General features: G+C 42.1%; 1 protein-coding gene across 7 annotated transcripts in view; it reads left to right on the top strand.

Annotated features, from left to right (window-relative positions):
• ARHGEF5 (Rho guanine nucleotide exchange factor 5) overlaps window positions 1-10,786 on the top strand; it is a 37,242-nt gene extending 26,456 nt beyond the window's left edge. For 3 of the 7 annotated variants that reach the window (XM_085234167.1, XM_031555502.2, XM_010716935.4), the window contains exons 7-15: window positions 1,348-1,500; window positions 2,870-2,999; window positions 3,785-3,859; window positions 6,274-6,363; window positions 6,688-6,842; window positions 7,794-7,955; window positions 8,365-8,435; window positions 8,756-8,860; window positions 9,129-10,786. In XM_085234167.1, the coding sequence (XP_085090293.1) occupies window positions 1,348-1,500; window positions 2,870-2,999; window positions 3,785-3,859; window positions 6,274-6,363; window positions 6,688-6,842; window positions 7,794-7,955; window positions 8,365-8,435; window positions 8,756-8,860; window positions 9,129-9,283 (1,096 nt within the window). In that variant the 3' untranslated portion in view covers window positions 9,284-10,786. Of the gene's footprint in view, window positions 1-1,347; window positions 1,501-1,626; window positions 1,744-2,869; window positions 3,000-3,784; window positions 3,860-5,882; window positions 6,110-6,166; window positions 6,184-6,273; window positions 6,364-6,687; window positions 6,843-7,793; window positions 7,956-8,364; window positions 8,436-8,755; window positions 8,861-9,128 lie in introns of those variants that run through there. The other 4 variants (XM_085234183.1, XM_085234191.1, XM_085234196.1 and 1 more) reach the window with 4 other exon arrangements.
• Window positions 10,787-21,644: the final 10,858 nt, after the last annotated feature.

Raw genomic sequence — 21,644 nt, 5'->3', positions numbered from 1 at the left:
TCAAAATGCTGCCATGTCTTATTGGCACTAACTACAAACAAGTAACTAGACCTCAGTCCAAACCAAATGCAGCTTTTACATAATACATGTGGAGAAGATGCAGCTGCACAATCCTGAATCAAATATAAGTAAATAAGATTACAGCCATAATATGACAGTACCTAATTTGAAATCAATTAAATGTAAGTCATAAAACATAGATCTGACCCTATGTGCAAGGAATCTTCTTCGAATTTGTTCTGTTTTTCCCTGCAAGGCTACTATGGTTTGCTCTGTGTTTTCAGTTTCTACCAATTCTTTTTGGTGATGTCCTGATTTGCTATTGTTTCCTGATTGTAATTTTAGAAGTAGCAAATATAGCTTCTCAGTAGCAAATTAGAGGGCTGAGCAGTTGCCAAATGCATGAAAGTTGCAAGATTCAGATTGTATACCTGGGACAGGGCAACCCTGGCTGTATGTACAGGCTAGGAGACAAGAAGCTGGAGAGCAACTCTGCAGAAAGTGATCTGGATGATAATTAGTTCAGTCTGAGTCAGCACTGTATCCTGGCGGCCAAAAAGGCCAACTGTACTCAGGGGTACATTACACAGCTGATCAAAGGAAGGCATTGTCCTGTTCTTCTCTGTGCTGGTGTAGCCTCACCTTGAGCACCAGGAGCAGTTTTGGGTGCCATGACTGTATGAAAATGTTATCCTCCATAACCATGAGAATAGTAGAGGGTCTAGAGGGCAAAAAGTAGGAGAAGCAGCTGGGGTTCACTGTTCAGCCTGGAGAGGAGGAGACTGAGAGTAGACCTCATGATGGCCTACAGCTCCTTCTGAGAGGGAGCAGGAGCTGAGAGCTCTGCTCTATGATGACAGCAACAGGACCAAAGAGAGTGGCTTGGAGCTGCATCAGCAGAGGGTAAGGTTCGGTATTTAGCACTTTGCTGAGGGTGGTTGGGCACTGCAACAAATTGCCCAGAAAAAAGAGAGGTCATGGCACCAAGCTTGCCTGAGTTCCAGGAGCATTTGGACAGCAACATTCTCAGACATAGGGGCTGAATTTTAGGTGGGACTGTGTGGAGCCAGGAGTTGGACTCTGTTATCCTTATTGGGTTCCTTCCAACCAGGATGTTCTATGATTCAATGAGGAGCAGTAACCCATTTTGCTTCTGCCTCTTCCTTGATGTCTAGCCCCACACTGTCATTGTACAGGCACTATGATCTCTAGAAGTAGAGCTATTTTGTGCTTATATATGAACTACCCAGATTTTAAAGAAATGAATATGTTCCTGCTAGCACTGACACTGATCACTCTGCTTTATATCTCTCTCTCCTTCTATGGCACCACAACTGCGTGCTGCAGTTTCCTTTTTGACTTGGAAGAGAAGTTTGAAGAGGACATGTTCACCTTCCATGTATGTGATGTGGCTCTGAAACATGCTCCTGAGTTCCGCAGGGTCTATCTACCATATGTAACAAACCAGACATACCAGGAGCAAACCTTCCAGCGGTTACTGTAAGTTTTTCATTTGTTGAAACCTTCTACAGCCTCCTACTTGCTTGCTGCACTTCTGATGTGCACTGTTTCAAGTGACAGGGCACACAGCAAGTATGATCTGTTTGTTGGAACATCTGTTTGCAGTACATCTCCGGAAGAAAAGGTGGAAGCCTTCTTCAATTCAGTAGCATTTGGAACAGAAGGTCTGAGATGCTGTAAGGCTCCTCTTTTGAGAGGAGAAAAAGAATAACCGAGGATAATGTAAGAGAATAACATTCAGTAGAAGTATTCTACTGAAGGCAATTGCCACAGCCTTAGGGCAAAAATGTCTGTCCTAGACAGTTGTTTTCAGTCTGTGGTTTTCAGACTATTAAGAACCTGAAAGTGATAGCTAAGAAAAGTATGGTTGCTCTCATTAAATCTAAACTAGTTATCCAAGAATCTTTGAAATGGATTGAAAATCCTAAGACCAGCGCATCATCAGTTTCCCTTGCTGTTGTCTTCGGCACTCAGTGGCATAATCAAGCACTGCTCAGGCTCAGTCATGAGCAAGGTTTCCTTAGCACTTCTGCACTAATTCCATCAGTAAAAATCCAATCCTAGTTGACAATTCTGAGAGAAGTCACTGTTCGAAACAAATCATTCAGGCACTGGGTCCTCTGGGTGTTGCTGACTGGGAGACATTTAGTCTTACAATTGGTTTCCTTCAGTGAAGGCTCAGTTCTGCACAGAAAGAACCTTCAGGATATCATCTAGGGCATTGTGGGGCCAATAGCTGTTTGTGAGATACTTCTACTGGGCATAAAAGATTCTTTTCCATCTCTTCAGGGATATAGAATTTGGCTGTTCTGGCAGTAGATGCCACTTGCATACCATTGTTCATTGTATCTGCTGCTGCCCAAGACAGAAAACTGTTCTAAAAGGTTAAGCGACACATTAGAGAGGAAGGCAGGAGTAATACTCCTCCCAGCAGTAGCAAGATTGTGGAGGCAGCTTTTCCACTCTCTGGGTAAAGCCCCTGGAGCTGGGTCATTTAGTATTAAGAAAGGATACAAACCACCACTATCTTGTGAAAGGTACCCTTTTTATAGGTGAGACTTAAACATAGATGCTACTTCTGGTTATCCCAGAGTACTATACCACAAAGAGGAAAGATTAAACAAGACCTTCGTTGTACTGCTACCCTCCTATAGCTGTTAGAAACCTATACTTATTCTGACTATGCAGAGTGGTCCAGTTTCTTGACATCTCTTGCTTCAGGGCCAAAACATGACTGCAGTGACTGGCATACCCCAGCATTCACTGAAATCTGGTACTCTTTCTCTGCTACAAAGACTATTTATTTGCTCTGATGCCTAGATATCCTTTCTCATTTACACTAACACAGGAGTGGAAATGCAGGATTTCAACAAGTCCTGGAAAGATTGGAAAGTGATCCAGTATGCCAGCGCCTCTCACTTAAATCCTTCCTCATCCTCCCTTTCCAGCGCATCACTCGACTTAAACTCCTCCTACAGGTAACTGTGCTCATTATCAGTTTTTCTACACTTTCTTTTAAGCTGATTCTTCTTCAAGTCTGAAAGTCACATGAATATGAACAAGCATCAAGCACTAGCAGGAGGGGCTGTGTTAGACCAACAGCATTAATTGGATACAGTCTCTCTGTGAGGCAATATAGTTTTGTATACTTTTTAGGACTTAGTTGTAACACTACAACAATTACATACCAATACCAATGAGTAATTCATGGAGTATCTCTGAACATGTTTTAAATTTTATTGATTTTTTTTTTCTTTTTTTTTTTTTTTTTCTTTGTCCTTCCTTCTAGAAGGCACATGTTATCTGGCTGCCCTATGGAAAGCAGTCTATCTTACTCTTTGCCTGCAACATTGTCTCTCTGGAATTCCTATTAAGTCAACATGCAAGTCCCCAGTGAATCAACCTTGAGCTCTTCCATGGAGCTTCTTTTTTATTATTTGAGCCTCTTCTGAAAAGGAGAAAAGGGATATCAGGCAAAGAATTATTCTACATTTAAGACTGTGCTCAGATTAGTGGCTGTCTCCTATATCATGTAACTTACAGAGAATACTTAACTCCATTTAAATTTTCAGGGATGCCCTGTTCAGTACAGCTTGTCAACTGCATCCTGCATCTCAAATTTCTGGCCTTGTTATCTCCACATCTCCTACCACTATTTCGGTCTCTCTTGAGGCTAGTATCTTAATGTTTCCTTGTTTCTTGAGCCCTTCTCAGAGGTCTGCTCTTCCTATCTACATTATGAAAAATGCTTTTTCTCATGCAGAATATCCTAAAGAGAACTCGGCCTGGGTCTGAGGAGGAAGTGCAAGCAACACAGGCCTACGATGCACTTGAAAAGGTAAGGGTGTCAGCCTGTTCTCCACACCCATACACAGTTGCAGAGCACCAAAGTGTCAGTATATGCTTTTTCTGTTGACCCTCACACTTGTCACCCTTGTCAATGGCCCATATTACTGATGATCACCTATGTACAATTAATGAATGTACACATGTTATGGTATAGCAGAGAGCTTGGCTACATACTTGTTACACCAAAGCAGGAAACAGAAATGATAGGTACACTCACTCATATCCTGGGCTCATATGGAAAACACCAGTGGAGTGGGTCCTTCCCCACTGGTAGTCAGCTCTTAAATGGGTCTAGGAGAGGTGGAGCCAGGTGAGCAGCACAGGTGAATTGTCTTCACCTGTGCTCCTGTGGCTGACTCATTGCTTGCCTCAGGTGATTAATCAGAGGTTCAGGCTCTGATTCAGCAGTTCCCATACACACCTATAACAAATTACTTTGTTCCTGTGAATCTTCTGCATTGAGCACTAAGACAGGACCTAGCTGGGATGCAACTGAATCTTTGCCAATAATACTTAACTCAGGATTCATCTTTCCAGTTGTCCAGTCAGTAGGTTGCAAGGGAGGTGAATCTTTGGAGACCCAAAATAGGGCACTCCCTTCTCTGCATGAGTCACCAAAGCAATGGAGTCAGATATTTACTCACAGGAGCTATGTAAGACAATTCATTGAGTTTTCCAATTACAGTCCAGGGGCAAAATTAAGCAAGTTTCTAACAAGGATAAATCAACTACTTCAAGTCAAGATTAGGCAACTTTCTAACAACAGTTAATCAATGTTATGCATAAAGGATACTTTGGCACTTACGAAGTGTTTCAAGGTAAATTTAGGCAATGGCTACTAAAGAAAGTAAGTAAAAGAAGATCAAGAAGAAAAAGAAGGGGAGAGAGAGAAGTAGAGAAAGAATGAGAGACAGACAGAAAAGACATCACTGGTCCATTTCAAGGAGTTCCAGTGCTTGCCCAGCAGTGCTGGAAAATAGATGAGGGGGAGGGGTGAACAGCAAGCTCATCCAAAGGTTGAATTCTCTAACTAGCAAATAGCGGAAAGTTAAAAGCCCCCTGTAGTTTCTCTCAGGCATCCTTTTATGCCTGCTGGGCTTGCAGATACACCATCCCAAGGTTGTAAACAAGCAAGTTTGCAACAGTAAGTTTGTAGCAAAAACTTTATTGTGGGGAAAGTAGGTCTCTTTTTTGGACAGAGACTACCCTGTTATTTTACAGGATCCCATACTTCGCTGTTATCAGTCTTTGGTTTGTAGTCATGGCCATGGCCTTGTCCTGAGGTGTTGGAAACCTACCAAGCATACTACAGGAAGCCTGAAAGCATTTTTCATTAGTTCATTATACCATCTCCTAAATGTTATCTCTCCTTTGTGTTCCTTATATTTGTCTCTCACTTTCAATTTATCCCTCACTTCTCCAAGAAAATTTTGCTCTAAAATCTGGCTCTAAAAAAAAAAAACACAAAAAAACAAAAACAAAACTCAAGGTGTTTACTCTAATACATTCATCTTTACTCTCTGTTTATTAGAGAGGCAAGACTTAAAATCTTCTGAGAGTATTTGTTACCTGCAAATTGTACTGCAAAATTGACTTGTTCCTTGGTAGCCCTTATGCCCTTGTTTTGTCTAGTCTTCATTTGACCTTCTTGGAGTGTCACTCCCTTTCTTGTAATCACTCTGCAACTCTATAACCACAAAACTAAACACCAGTTCTACATGATGCATACATCCTTAAAATCTGAAGAACTGCACTTGCCTTCTGCACAGATCCCAAAACACTACAGTCTGAGACAGGTGAGTAAAATATCATACATGGAATCCTGTAATTGTGTTTAAGCCTTCTCTGCAACACTGTCAGGTAGCTGCCTTATATCACCTCAGACAGCTATGTAGGCAGCTTTAAGACTGAAATCCTTCTGTTGTGTCAAGTCCTCACAGTTACTGCAAAAAGCTCTGGGTTGTGAAAAATCTAGGCCTGATGTTTATCTAATCATCCTCCTGTCTTTACAGTGGAGCATCAAATAAAAGCTCCATCCAAATGACTGGTAATTAAACTTCTGTCACCTGAAAGGAGAAGGAAGTCTCTACTATCCCTCCCAGTATCCCCAAGTTAAAACAATACGTGTAGAATATCCTCAGTTGGAAGGAACCCAGAAGGATCATTGAGATCACAGAGACTTCTTAAGAAATTCAGATGAAAACTTCAGTGAAAAAAAAAAACAAAACAGTCATTGTAGGTATGGATAAGTTTTAGTATGCTTGCCTGAAATTTTCTTTTTTTTTTTCCCCCTCAGGAGGATGCCCAAGAATTGTAATTTACTGATTCTTCATGGGTTCCTGGGAATAATACTGATTCCAGTAGGCAGTGCTGCACCTCACTATCACCTGTTTTCCTCTGCAGCTCATCAAGGACTGCAATGAAAATGTTCAACGCATGAAAAGTACTGAAGAGTTGATTTACCTCAGCCAGAAGATTGAATTTGAGTGCAAGGTGAGCTTGTCCATGCCCTTGGCCTTGTTCTAGCCTAATATCTTTCATCTCGTTCCTTACAAAGTCACTTGTGCTTTCTTTTGTTTTCCTCCCCTGTATACATCGATATGTTGGTTCAGCAGCTTACACAGCTCAATTCTTTATCAATGCTTCCCTTACCCAAACACTTGTGTCAGAGTTCAGTTGAAGGTCTCTAACACAAATTGTCCCGGTCCAGCTGAAGAAATGAAAGTATGCTTCCTCTGGAGAAAGATCAAAATCCAAAAGTCATGGATACTTTTTTCCTTGCATACACTTCACATAAATATTACTTCTGTCTTGTAGATATTCCCACTCGTTTCACAGTCAAGGCGACTTGTGAAGTGTGGTGAATTAACAGCACTGGACTTCAATACTCCAAGTCCAAAATGGAAAGTCACCACCCGTCCTATCTACCTACATCTCTTCAATGACTGTCTGCTCCTGTCTCGGCCAAAGGAGTGAGTGCTTCAGCCACAGTTCTTGCTGTCCCTTCTAAAATGCATCTTTCTGGGTTTGTGCTTTAGTGAGAGTCTGTTTCTTCTGGCTGTCAGCAAGTGGCAGCATTTGTCAAGTCATTTCCTAACTTTGCATTACATGAGTATCACTTAAGTGACATTCCTGATGTTTTATTAAAATATACAATAATATAACTAGGCACTTCGTTGTACAATATTTCCATTCTGCCTATCTCCACAGTATGAAATGCTTTAATAGCAATTTATTGTAGTTGTACTCTGTATGTAACTATTGAGTCATGGCCTGAACCACTGATTGAGCACCTGGGGAAAGGACTTGGTCAGCTCTGGGAGCACAGGCACAAAAGACCTAAAAGCTTGGCTCCACCTCTCTTAGACCTCATTTAAGGGCTAACTGCCACTGTGGAAGGATCTCTTTTAGAAGGTCCCTCCTTTGTGGAGTTTTCCCTTGTGAGCCTAGATCTTTGAGACAGATAAGCAGTCCTTTTTCATTGCCTTATAACATCTTTCTATTGCGTTAGTCCCTCTGTCATTATACCTCTTGTATCACCTTTCCATCATGTTAATCTTTCTGATTGTTACATACTCAAAGAATAATTTCCTCCTAAATGGTAGTATGAAGTCTCATGAACGTACAAATTAATGAAACAGAAAAAGTAGTTTGAAAAGGTGGGTGGGTGTTTTTATTATGCTGTAATCTATTACATAAAACCATGACTGGACAGAGTTTGCAAAGGTTGTATTTCTGCCCTTTTAGTTAAATCTTCTCTGGCCCTCTCAGATTTCCAGCAAAAAAAAGGTTATAGTGCCTAAAGCAGATCAATAATCATTAAAAGCTTCTTGCTTTCCTAACATCAGGGAATTACATGTACTTACTTGTTAACCTTCATCAACTTAATACTCACAGTTTTTGTTCCTCCTCTTTACCTGCAGGGGTGGACGTTTTGTTGTGTTTGATCATGCTGCTTTCTCAGATGTGCGTGGGGAAAAGTGTGAGATGAAACTGCATGGAACAAACAAAAATGTTTTCCGTCTCTTTCTACTTCAGAATTGCCAGGGAAAGAGAGTGGAGTTTCTATTTCGCACAGAGACACAGTGAGTTTGCTCAAGGTTACCTTAATATATCCCGATGCCATAACCAGTCACCTCCTATGAGTGTAGTGGTTGTCCCACTACCAATATGCTGAAATATAAAGCACAGCTGCTGAATGGAAACTCAAAAATAATCTTTTTGCCTTAACGAGCACGTAATGAATCATGTTGCTCCTCTCTCATCACAGCTGCTTGTAGAATACTACAGTGTCATTTCATACCATCAGCCTGCAAAAAAGGGAGTTTTTTCCTTTTTTCCCATCCTTTTTTCCACTCTTCACCTACTTCTGTAAGGACCCACTTCCTGACCTCTCCTGTGAGGATGGACATGTGCACACATGCACATACACACTGTTATCATACTGCTGTCCCTCATGCTGAAATCTGACACATACCTGGTGATGTTTTTCAGCAATGAGAAGCTGAGGTGGATCTCTGCTTTGGTTCCTCCACATGGGGAATTGGACCTCCTGGAATGCCCTGGTAAGACTGCTCTGCTATTATTACCAAGGAGGGTGGGCAACTTGGAATCACTGCAAGGTGGAGTATCCCAGAATGACTCCATGGCAGAATATTTGCCTTTATGTAATTAAAATATATTCATGGTTTTTTTCCCCTCAGTGCCAGGTTCTGTCAGTCATTCTACTTATTTTTTATTCCTCATTTGGTAGAAGATGTGTAATCTGCCTTCCAATTCTCTGCTCTTCAGTGATTGGGCAGTCTTTTATCCCTCATCTGGGCTGATACACAGAGGTTTACTGTTACTTTCTTGTATACCATTACGATCTTTCCTCTCCTATTAGATGCACCACAGGTTCAATGCATAAGGATGTACAAAGCTCGGGAAAATGATGAGCTAGCTTTGGAGAAAGCAGATATCATCATGGTTATGCAATACAGCAATGATGGTGAGCAGAATGAACAATATCTAAAATTATGGTTAGCAAGTTACGTAAGTAGTATAAAGCTTTTAACAGCACAATCCAGCTTCAGAAGGAGCTTCTTATTTGTGGTTGCTCATCTGAAAGAATGAAGAGACTTTTTATCTTCATTAAGGAACCTTATGTGGAAGCTGAAAGGGGCTTTAGGGCTTTGTTGGAATGAGGTTTGAGAAAAGAGTAATGGAAAAATCCTCACCTATTTTGCCTCATGTTGTGTTTGTTCCCACTCCTACAGGATGGATGGAAGGAGTGAGACTTTCAGACAGGGAGAGGGGATGGTTTCCCTCAGAATATGTGGAGCTCATCTCCAGCAAACATGCACGGCAGAAGAACCTGAAAGAAGAACAACGTGTGAAGAATGCCAAGCAGCAAGTCTTCTGCAGGAAATAATTCTACTTTGCTTGGACCTGTGTGGTCTCTGCTGCAGAAAAACCATCTTTTTTCTATTGTTCTCAGAATAAGCACCTCTGCAAAGAGTGTAATACAGATGTGTCTTTTGCCAAAGAAACTGGGAATTCAACCAGGAAAAAATATTCACTTCCTTTCTCCAGAATCACAGCAGCAGAAGGGAAAAATGTTGCATGTATTGCTTGCTTTGTGTTAGTAGGGAGTGACTTTAATCGTACAGAGCACTGGAATCTGGACTCCTGGAAATGTATTCTGGTTTTACCACTGGCAAGTTACTTCAGAATTCTGCCTTAGTTTTCCCATCTGTGAAATGGGGTTATACTTACCTACCTCACTGGATGTTGTGAGGCTAAATTGATTATTATTAGCCTACTGAGAGCTTTGAGTTCCTGAGAAGGAAGGCACTAAGCACAAAGCACAATGTAAGATGAGGAGAATTTTCCATCTGAATATCCTCTCCATGTCTTGAGAGTATTGATCTCCGTAGTATAATTTCTACTTGGAACAACTGATCTATTTGATCATACACATCTACTGTTTGTTGTCTTCTTTTCTTTTTTAAAAGGTACAGGTACAATGAAATGCTAAGTTGAACTCAGCATGCTATTAAGAATCCTCAGTAGCATTAGAATATACACACTTGAGTTTTAGATAGTTTTTGGAAGTCACTGTTATGATTTCCTGCACTTTAAGAAGTATAAAGTTGAATCACAGAATTGTAGAGGCTGGAAGGAACCTCCAGAGATTGAGTACAGTTCCCCTGCAAAGCAGGTCCCCTACTGCTGGCTACGCAGGTAGGTGTCCAGGCAGGTCTTGAATCATCTCCAGAGAAGGAGAATCCACAACCTCCCTGGACAGCTTGTTCCAGTGCTCCATCACCCTTACCATGAAGAAGGTCCTTTGCATACTGGTGCAGAACTTCCTATGCTCAAGTTTATGGCCATTTCCCCTTGTCCTGACCCCACTGACTGCTGAAGAACCTGCTTCACAGAAGTCCCCCTCTCTCGTGAACCCACTAAGCCATCTGAAATGACTCTGTTTCCCACTCTACCTCCCTCTCAAAGTAGAACAGTTACTTTTTACAAAGATCTGACGTGTAGGTACATGCCCTGCACAAAACAACCACGTCTAGGCATTTGGAATGAAGGGGCATTTTCCTGCTGCTCCTAGTCTTACAGCTGATATGATACTGCATGCACCATTTTGCACACTTATGGTAAACACTGAGATATTTTGCCACTGTAGATGAAGTCAAAATATGTGCCAGGGACTCTGTTGTATTTGTAGAACTCTCCAGTTGGAAGTCCAGTTTACATATAGTCCTGCTTTTGTGCAGACCTGTCTATTTGAGGACATACCTTAAACTATAAAATATTGTTGCTGCTGCATTTAGTTACGTCAATACAACATCAAGTATATGAATCAATACACCAAAGAAAACTCTGTATCTTTCTTGCATTTAATATATTTAAAGAATTATCTTTATATTTCCAGCTTTCCTTTTCTATAACATTCTACCTTTACAGAATCACAGAATGGCCAGGATTGGAAGGGACCTCAAGGATCATAAATCTCCACCCCCATCCCCCGCCACAAGTAGGGCCACCAACCTCCCCATTTAATACTAGACCAGGCTGCCCAGGACCCCATCCAACCTGGCCTTGAACACATCTAAGGATGGGACACCCACAACCTCTCTGGGTTTCCAGCACCTCACCACTCTCATAGTAAAGAACTTCCCCCTGACATCCAACCTAAATCTTTCCTCCTTCAACTTAAAACCATTTCCCCTAGTCCTGCTGTTATCTACTCTTTCAAAGAGTTGACTCCCCTCCTATTTGTAGACTAGTTACTGAAAGGCTGCAATGAGGTCACCTCTCAGCCTTCTTTTCTCCAGGCTGAACAAGCCCAGCTCCCTCAGCCTGTCTTCATAGGGGAGGTGCTCCAGTCCCCTGATCCTCTGGATCCTCTCCAACAGCTCTGTCTTGTACTGGGGGCTCCAGACCTGGACACAGTACTCCAGATGGGGCCTCACAAGAGCAAAGTAGAGGGGGATAATCACTTCCCTTTCACTGCTGGCTCTTTTGATGGAGCCCAGGATACCATTTGCTTTCTGAGCTGCAGAATATGCAAGAGCATACTGCTGGCTCATGTTAAGCTTTTCATTGATCAGGACCCCCAGTTCCTTTTCTGCAGGGCTGCTCTCAAGGACTACTCCTTCCAGTCTCTACAGATGACTGGAATTCCTCAGTCCCAAATGCAAAACCTTGCACTTTGCTGTGTTGAACCTCATTAGGTTTACCTGGGCCCACCTTTTGTCTGTTGAGGTCCCTCTGAATGGCATCCCTTCCTTCCACCGTGTCAACCACACCACTCAGCACTTGCTGAGAATGTACTCAATTACGTCATCGTCATTGATAAAGATGTCAAAGAGCACCAGTCCCAAGACAGCCCCTGGGGATGCCACTCATTACCAGCCTCCATCTGGACATAGAACCACTAATCACCACCCTCTGTCTATGGCCTTTCAACCAATTTCTTATCCGTCAAATAGTCCACCCATCAAATCCACATCCCTCCAATTTGGAGATGAGGATGTGGTGGGTGATCATGTCAAAGTCCAGCTAAATGACATAGGTCACATTTCCCTTGTCCACCAATGCCATCACTCCATCATAGAAGGCCACCAGATTGGTTAAGCATGACCTTCCCCTGGTGAAGCTGTGCTGGCTGTGTCGGATCACATGCTCATTCCTCATGATCAAGCATGTCGTCCAGGAGGATCTGTTCCATGATCTTCCCAAGTACAGAGGTGAGACTCACCAGCCTGTAGTTCCCCGAGTCCTCCTTGCTCCCTTTCTTGTAAATGGGAGTGATGTGACCAGTCATCCATTTTCAAATATGATAGAGAGTGGCTCGGCAACCACCTCAGCCAGCTCCTTCAGAACCCTGGGATGCATGTCATTCGGCTCCATAGACTTGTATGCATTCAGTCTCATGAAGTGGTCTCAGACTTGCTCTGCCCTTACAGTGCCCCCTCATGGAGGTTTACCACCCTGATCCCCACCTATATGTTTAGGGATGCAGGGCTCAGGGTCGTGAGAAATAATAGAATCCTGGCCACCAGTGAAGGCTGAGGCAAAGAACTCATTCAGTACCTCAGCCTTCTCTTCGTCTGTTGAAGCCAGTCCTCCTTTTACATTTACCAAAAGAGGTACACTTGCTTAGGCCTCTCTCTTCTGGTCAATGTACTTGTAGAATGTCTTCCTATTGTTTTTCACATCCCTAGCCAAGTTCAGTTCTGCCTGTGCCTTGGCTTTCCTGATCCCACATCTGCAAGTCTGGATGGCATCCCTGTATTCTTCTCAGGTGACACTCCCTTGTTTCCAGAGCTTGTACACACCTTTCTTTGCCCTCAGCATGCCCAGCAGGTCCTTGCCGAGCCATGCTGGTTTCCTACCTCCTCTGCGCACTTTCTTATTCAGAGGGACGGAGAGCTCTTGTGCTCTCAGGAAGGGATCCTTGATTCTTTATTCTTCAATTCCCATATACATTGTGGTATAGCTTATTTCAGCCTATTGATGTCAGTAATTGTAGCTGGATTAAAAAAAAAAAAAAGAGTTTTAGTCCTAGTAAATTCATGCACTTCTCCCATTAAAATAAAATTAAAAGAAAAATCTGCTTTCCTAATTTTAGATTTTCATATTAAATGAGGGTAGCTGACTATTTTCTGAGTATTTTCAGAAATATATTCAGTATTTTAGTTTATTTTTTCCATAAACACTCCTTTCTATGTTAAGTACAAATAGCTATACTTAGCAAAGGCAGTTAAGAAAACTTGCTTTACTAGCCATGGTAATGATCTCAAGAGGCTTATGGTGTAAGTTTGTGAATGCCCTGGAATAGTTGCTGCTGCAGGTTTCCTAGTGGTATTAGTCATCAGTATATAAGGGTAAGCTAAAAGAATGACCTAGATGGGATTTGGATCTACTAGTAACGCGGAATTTTTGAGCCCCTCACTACAAGAAAGATACTGAGTTACTAGAATGCTTGCAAAGAAGGGCAACAGAGCTGGTAAAGGGACTAGCAAACTAGACATACAAGGTTAGAGAACAGGGCTGTTTAGTCTGGAGAAAAGGAGACTAGGGGAAGACCTCTTAGATCTCTACAACTACCTGAAAGGAGGTTGCAGCAAGGTGGATGCTGTTTTTTTCTCAGGTGACAAATGATAGGGTGCAAGGAAATGGCCTCAAGTTGTGCCAGAAGAAAGTTAGACTTGATATCAGGAAGTTTCTTCACAGAAAGAATAGCGAAGCAGAACAAGCTGTCTGATGGAAGTGGTGGAGTCACCGTTCCTGGAGGTATCTAAGAGATGTGTGGATGAGACACTTAGGGACATGGTTTAGAGGTGGATTTGTAGTGTTAAACTGATGGTTGGACTTCAAGATCTTAAGGTTTTTTCCAACCTGGAAGATTCAAGGGTTGTCTTTTTAATTTATGTCCAGACTACAGTACACATACACTTTTCTTGCCTAGAAGAACTGAAGCTGGTACATAGCTTAGAGCAGAAGTAAAGCCCTATCTCAAACTACACAGTGACATAAGAAAAGTTATAAGCCTCATCAAGATCCACAGACGTTTAAAGATCCAAAATATATGCTCATTCAAGTCTTATGAAATATGTGAAGCGATCACAATCACTGATGTTTCAATCGTGTCTAAGGTCATCTTGTGCAAGCAGTCCCAGGTGTATCATATTTGTATCAGCTTCATCTTTGTTACCTGTATCTTGAAGAGGAATGCTATAGATATATTATATATATGTAGGCAATATATATATATTGCCAATTTCAGTTAGAAGTCATCTTGTTAACGGTGTATAAACCAAGAATTCTTTACTCTTTCAACTTCCACTCTCAAGAACAAGTGGGCATATTGTTAGTCTTCCAAGGTGGTATTTAAGTTAAACTGTGGAGACAGTATTGTTGTGAGGGATAGAATGCTTATGTTTAACTGTTTAACTATTTGTATCAAAGGTTAACTTCTCCCTTTTAAAATACATACATCCTGTTATCATGATTTTGTTTAGGAATATTTAATAATCTACTTATGCTTTTAAGTGATTGTATCTTGTTTTAATTTGACTCCTTACATTTCAGATAGTTCTCAGCTTCTCACTGTCTGTAATTAACTAATTGTTTAGCTGCAGCACCATCCTACCTCCAAAATCCATAAAAAAATCTCCACTGACTTGCTTCATGCTTTTTGAGACTAACTTTGTAAAAGCCAAGGAATTGTTAATTAAGCTACTGCAATAGCCATGTACCTGTACCTGTAAATAGGCCATGTACCTATTACTGGAAGGACTACTGAGCCTCCCACCTCCAACAATCTCCCCCAAGGTGCAAGTAAGCCACACCACTTGGGTCCTACCTGCACCTTCCAAGGCCATTTTATTCTACGGGTGCCAGGATCTAAATTCTCAGGGGCAGGGAGCAGAAGATTATTTTCATTACCAATCAGGGGTCTTACCTGATGATCAGTGCCCGTAATTTGGATCCTAAGTGGGGTGGCCCATGTTGTCTGCAACATTCTCAGGGCACTGGGTCTGCCATCTCGGGGTCTTTCATTCAGGTCCTGCAAGGTTTCATATAGTCTTTTTGTCCACCCCTGCAGGGATTGGGAATCTGTCTTCAGGGCAGCCTTAAGAATACCGTTATAACGTTCGATGAGGCCTGCCTGCGTTGGATTATATGGCAGGTGGAATCGCCATTCGATGTTACTTTCTTCTGCCCAGCGTTGTATCATTGCACCAGTTAAATGAGTTCCTTGGTTGCTCTCGATGACTTGAGGTGTCCCGTAGGCAGACATCAGTTTAGTGAGTCCCTTGATGGTATATGCCTGTTTTGCTTTTGGCACTAGATAGGCCTGCAGTAGCCCACTTGCAGTGTCGACACAGGTCAGGGCATATCTCGCCCCCTCAGACCAAGGAAGGGGCCCGATGTAATCGACCTGCCATCACTAGAGAGGACTGTGTCCGCTAGCAAGATGGGCTGTTGTTGCAGGCAACAGCCTCGGTCTCGTCTTGGAGCAAGCATCCTGTACACAGCCCAACTATCTGTACAGATATTCAAGATACCATCACTGGGTTTCTTAGTTATAACCATCCACACGGCTCGCAGTTCTGCCCACTGGCTGCTCTGACCATCCCCTTCATCAAACCAGATTGTCTCAGTGGAAGGATGGTATGCTATTGCTTTCCACTTGCTCGGGTTGCCCTTGATGGACCCATCTGTGTACCAGGCATCTTCAGGGATAGGGTATTTTCCCTCCTGAATGGGACTCTTCTCTGGTGGAGCAACCAGTGTTTCTTTCGGTGCATCACTGTGATACGTCACTGGGCCTAGGATCTTCTAAAGTTTTTTCTTTCAAGGGTGATGAAGACAGACTGCTCCTTTGGCTGAAATAGGCGACCCATCGTGCCACTGTTTGTGCTTGGGCCACCCCTGTTTTAGGAAGGTGAGTCAGATCTTTTACCCACCCCTGAATTGGCAGGGTGGTCTTGACTATAACTTCAGCTGTTTGAATTATTGGTTCTACTGCCTGCAATGCAGAATAGGCAGCCAACAACTGTTTTTCTATCATTCTGTATCTTTCTTCTGCTCCATGCCGAACCTAAGACCAGAAACCAATGGGGTTCCAAACAGAACTCTGGCGTTGCCACAGGCCCCAACCGAAGCCGTCTTGAGTGATGTGAACATCCAACTCAGCTGAGAGGATAGGATCAAATATACCCAATGCCTGGGCTTGTTTAACTGCTAGTTTCGCCTGTTGAAAAGCATCCTGTTCTGTTTTCCCCCAATCCCATAGCTGCCCCTTTTTTGTAAATCTATACAGTGGCCTTAGCAGCTGTGCTAGGTAAGGTATAAAAGAACGCCAATAACCCAATATACCTAGAAACTCTTGCAGCTGCTTCGATGTTGTAGGGACTGGGAACGCCTGAACCTTATCTATGACAGCACTGGGTAGTACTTAGGTCTTTCCTGACCAAACCACCCCCAGGAATTTTACGGATGGGCCCAGACCTTGCACCTCTTGGGGATTTATAGCCCATCCCCTCTGAAGTAAATAGGCAGGGAATGAATCTGGCGCCTGTCCTACTGCCTCCAGTGAGTCACATGTCAGCAGGAGATCATCAATATAATGATACAGGTTAACATCATCAGATTTTTTCCAATCAGTCAGGTCACACACCACTAGATTGTGACAATAAGTTAGTGAATGCACGTACCCTTGTGGCAGGACCTGAAAGGTCCACTGCCTGCCTCCCCACGTAAATGCAAACTGATCTTGCGATTCTTCAGTAATTGGGATACTGAAGAACGCATTCGCTAAATCTAGGACACAATGATAGGTTTTTATCTCCCTACTCAGTGTGTCCATTAGGGAGGCAAAATTGGGTACGGCTGCATGAATAGGCGGCGTGACCTTATTTAATTCTCTGTATCTACCATCATTCTCCATGTGCCATTCAACTTTCACGCTGGCCACATGGGGGAATTATATGGGCTGTGGGCAGGTCTTATAACGCCCATTTTTTCTAATTGCTGCACCGTTTTTGATATTTCATCCTGCCTACCTGGGAGTCTATATTGTCTTACGTTACTAATCCGGTGCGGTTTCGGCAGGCAAATAGGCCCATGTTTCGCATGGCCTCTTAATATTGCTTGCACCCCCCGGATACTAATACATCTCTGTCGAAGTCTGAACTCTCCCATGGTTGTCTGGAGAGCCAGACCGCATAGAATATCTATACCTAAGATGTATTCCTGGACTGGGGCAATAGATACTATATACTCCTGGGGTGGGAGACGCCCAACCCCCAGTCTTAACCATGTTTGGGTGACAGGAATAGTTTGTCCCCCAAAACCACCAATCATCACTCTGTCTCCATGAAGTTTGTTCGGATCTCCGTAAATAATTGATTCTGCTCCAGTATCAACTAGTGCCATAACTCTCTGGACATTTTTCGAGGACCAGTATATTGTTAACTCTACATAGGGCTTCTGGTCCCGTCTGGAGGCCCTAGGGGGACTAACATCCCTCTTCACACCATGAACTGGCCCAAGGTCAAGTCTTTTCCTTCAGTCCACAGCTGAAGGAGGATATGATTGAGCTGGCATTCGATCTTAGCAAATTGGACCCCAGCCCAAATAAGGTCATTAAACATTTGTTTTCGTGAGACCCTTATGGGCCCCGACTGAGAGTTTCGCATAAGTGGCCTCTTGGTTTTAACTACTGGGAGCACCTCTGCTTCTTCTACCACTCAGATATTGCACCTAGTGTGCACATGCTCCGTCTCCCCCAGATCAGCTACTATCTGGGCAGCCTGTTGAACGACCACTTCCGAGATCACCAGAGGGTTTAATATAGAAACTAAGGTCCCATATAGGTGGGAAGGGGCCTGTTGTAAGATTAAATCTCACATACCTGCCGAGAACTTGATCATATCTGGGCTATCAAATGGGTCTTCATATATCGCTTCTCTCATGCCTAATTCACGAATGTAATTTGTCCTCCATGGAAGAACATAGTCCTGTGTTTAATGGAATATCTGTTTTGTTTGGCCAGACCATACGGCATGCTGCCATTAACCAGTCTATTATTGAATGGTTTCCATTGCTATACTGGACAGCAGCGTATAGCCTCTGCCTGACAGCAGGGTGTACCGTTATGGTGGCCAGCTTTGCTACTTCTGTCCCATTAACCATGACACTTTCCGCCCCTGAATCCCATAACCTGAGCAACCATGTAGGTACAATCTCTCTTGGCCTCTGCCGAAATCGCTGCACCATATTCATTAATTCAGTTGGAGTATATGGCCAAGCCATTACATGTAAATGCATTTCGGCAGGGGGCCATTGGTCAGGGGTCACCCCTGCCGTCTATCTTGTACTTTCTTCATTTTTTGAGTTATAATAGGACAGAGTTCCAGGGAGTCTGCCATAAGTGGAACCTCTAGATCTGACTTAGAGTTTCTGCTGTCATGGTCAACCAGGTCCGCTACTTCAGAACTATGGTTATTACCTATTGAAATATCGTGGACCTGACCTAGAGACTGTAAAAGTGTTTTTTTTTTTTTTTTTTTTTTTTTTTTCCTGTTAATACATTAAGCTCCTGTTCCAGTTTGTCAATACGAGCTTTTCATAACTGATTTTCACTTTCTAAAGTGTCTGATCTTATCTCAGCTTGATTTAAGGTGTTTAACAGTGGCCATGCTACTGTGGATGCAGCTAACTGCCTTTCTTTTGTGGTTAGAATGTCTCTGTCTAGTCCTTGAAAATATTCTGTTATGCCTACTGGAGAAATATTCCCCATAGTATGCAGGGGACCCCATTTCTCAGTTATGGTCGCTAATTGATAATAAGGAGATCCCAGAAACCCTGGGATCTGTCCAGGGATCATTTTATCTAGGGGAATGGTGTTCTCCCCCTTGACCCATTTATATAAATTCCACAGAAAAGCCATCATATAAAGTATATTTAGCCTGCCTGGCTCACCAATTGTACAATCAATGAATATATAGATGATATAGTATATCCAGGAGTTTGGCTGATGTAATTATTATACTGGAGCAGGAAAAAAGGACACTCACCCTATCCTGGGCTTGCGTAATAGACTCCAGTGGAGCAGATCTCCAGAAGAGATCCTTTCCCACCGGTCAGCTCTTAAATGGGTCTAGGAGAGGTGGAGCCAGGCTCCACCCCTTCCAGCAGCACAGGTGAATTGCCTTCACCTGTGCTCCCATGACTAACTCATTGATCACCTCAGGTGATTAATCAGAGGTTCAGGCCATGATTCAGCAGCCCCATACAGTCAGCAAGATCTGGGACTCAAACACCAGCGCTGTCTATATCTGGTCTCCTGTGTAATTAACTTGAGGTATCTATTTGACATCACGAAGGCTACAAAAAGGAGTAGTCACGTGCATAAACAAGAACTTTATAGCCACATGTAGAGCCCATCTGAAGAGCCATAAAATACGTAGTTTTAAACACATCCCCTCCACAGAATCACAACACACATTCTAGTAAAATCTATTATTTGAACAAAAATCTATAAATGCTGCTAATGTTTTACATTATAAACCTGTATGTTGATTGCTGAAGTCTGAGAAAGAAAAATTTTTTCTATTTCTAAATGTGAATAATCTTAAGAGAATAATCTTCTTGCCTCCTTGTCATGGCTCCAAGTGCACCAACAGGCTTCTATTACCCTAAATGGTTTCCTACACCAATTAATCTATTTCTTATTGTCTCTGGAAGTATATTTGAGCTTAAGCATAAGGACAAAGGAACCACATTCCTATGTAGGCCTGTAGGCCTGTGCCTAACAGAGACAGGAATACCTGCCTCTCGCTGCAGTTCCTTCTGCTTATGACTGCAGCCTCCAGACAGACCAGGGCCATGATTCATCACCTCACCCTGCCTGAGGCTGTCAATGGGCCCTGCTATCATCACCCTGCTCTGATGCTCTAACTGCGCATTCTGGTCAGCGAAGACACCACCTCTGCCTATACTGGGGTCAACCCTGGCTCCAGATTGATCTTCACTTACAAAGCCACTCCAATCTTGCTGTTCCTGGCTTTCCCAATGTGCTCTATCAGTTGGAAAGATTCAGACAAATTCTCTCATAATCTATCCAATTAAGTATTCCTGTCAATGTAAGACATGCATTCTAAATGTCATATAAGCTAAATTTCTCCAATGAGTTTCACATTATATATATATATATATATATTTATATATATATTATAGATAGACATATATAGATTTTCATTGTCATATGGTACTCCAGCGCTTAGAAAATTTAAGGATAATCATTTAAGATCTGGACAGTAACCACATGAAAAGAAGAAAAATTTGAGACTGTAAGATTCAATTCTTAATTCCAACTGCACAGAGCCAGTGTTCACTCACTGGGAACCTAAAACCCATTTATTTGGAATAAGATGCACCTGACAACAGCAAACTAAAAGTAGTAAGGTTTACAGTAGGTAAAAGAACTTTAAACCAAACATAATGGAAGAACACTTAGAAGTATGAAAAACAAACACATTAGCATCACCTCACTAATAAAAAAAAAAAATCAAAACCTTAGGTTTTGCACATAAGCATAGTCAGTAAAGGAATAAATTTACCTCTAGAGAGGGATTCAAGACAAAAACCTAAATTCAGATTCTGACAAATTAGATTAGGATCAATTGTAATGATTCTCTCTTGCAGACATTCCCACTACTGCTACAGGAACAGCTACAGGAACACCTAGTGATGGCCATTAAAGATTGTGGCTTGAGTGAAGAAAGAAATCAAACTCAGTGCTAACTTACTTTAAAAGGTGGGCTGTAAAAAGAAGCATGAATCTTTCACAGGAACCTTTTGAGACATAAAGAGTATCTGGACAAAAAATATAAATAAGTAAACTACCATTTCCATGCTGCTATGAAGAAAAAAGAACCTTAAAGACAACCCACAGTTGAGGGCAATTGTGCTTGTTTCTTTTTGTGGTAAGAACAGCAATGAAATACAGGCATGAGCTATATTTGAAAAGTTTTGTTGAGAACCTGAGAAAATCTTGGTTTATGTCTAAAAATAAAACATTTTAAGCACTGTTTTTTGTTTTTGTTTTTGTTTTCATTTAAAAGATGTTTGAAATACATAAATATATACGTTGCTCTAAAAACTAGAGCATCACAGCCCTGGAGACCTTGTATTTGTTCCTTCTAAAGAAAGAAAGCATTCTCCATAGTTCTTTGTCTTCTTCAGAATACTAGAAAAAGCTAATATTTGAGCCAGAGTCAGCCAAACTTCATGCAGTAAGTAAACACAAACAGTAAGTGTTGATTAGAGACAAGAACCTCTAAAGCACTCTTTATTTTTTATTTTTTTTTCTTTGTTTTAATATTTAAGAGGCTCTATCCACTCTAAGATCAGATTTGTGCCTGGTCAGCTGAATGCCTCTGAGAAATTAAGCATCATTTTAGCTTCATTAACACTCCAGCCAGAATGCTTTACATTTGCTACCTGAATCAGCTGTACTATCATACCAACTGTACTTCATTTACACAATGCTGCTACACATACTTCATTTTGTACTCATTTAACACTGTAAAATTACTCTTGGATCAAAGCATCTCACCAGTACAGAGGAGAGGAGCAGGATCACTTCTTTTGACCTGCTAGCCATGCTTTTGATACAACCCAAGATATGGTTTGCTTTAACTGGGCTACAAGAGTACATTACTGCCTCTTGTCCAGCTTGTCATCTGTTAGTACTCCCAAGT

The sequence above is a fragment of the Meleagris gallopavo genome, chromosome 1, assembly GCF_905368555.1.
Source record: "Meleagris gallopavo chromosome 1, MGAL_WU_HG_1.1, whole genome shotgun sequence".
Taxonomy (NCBI): domain Eukaryota; kingdom Metazoa; phylum Chordata; class Aves; order Galliformes; family Phasianidae; genus Meleagris; species Meleagris gallopavo.
This window is presented reverse-complemented; position numbering and strand designations above follow the sequence as displayed.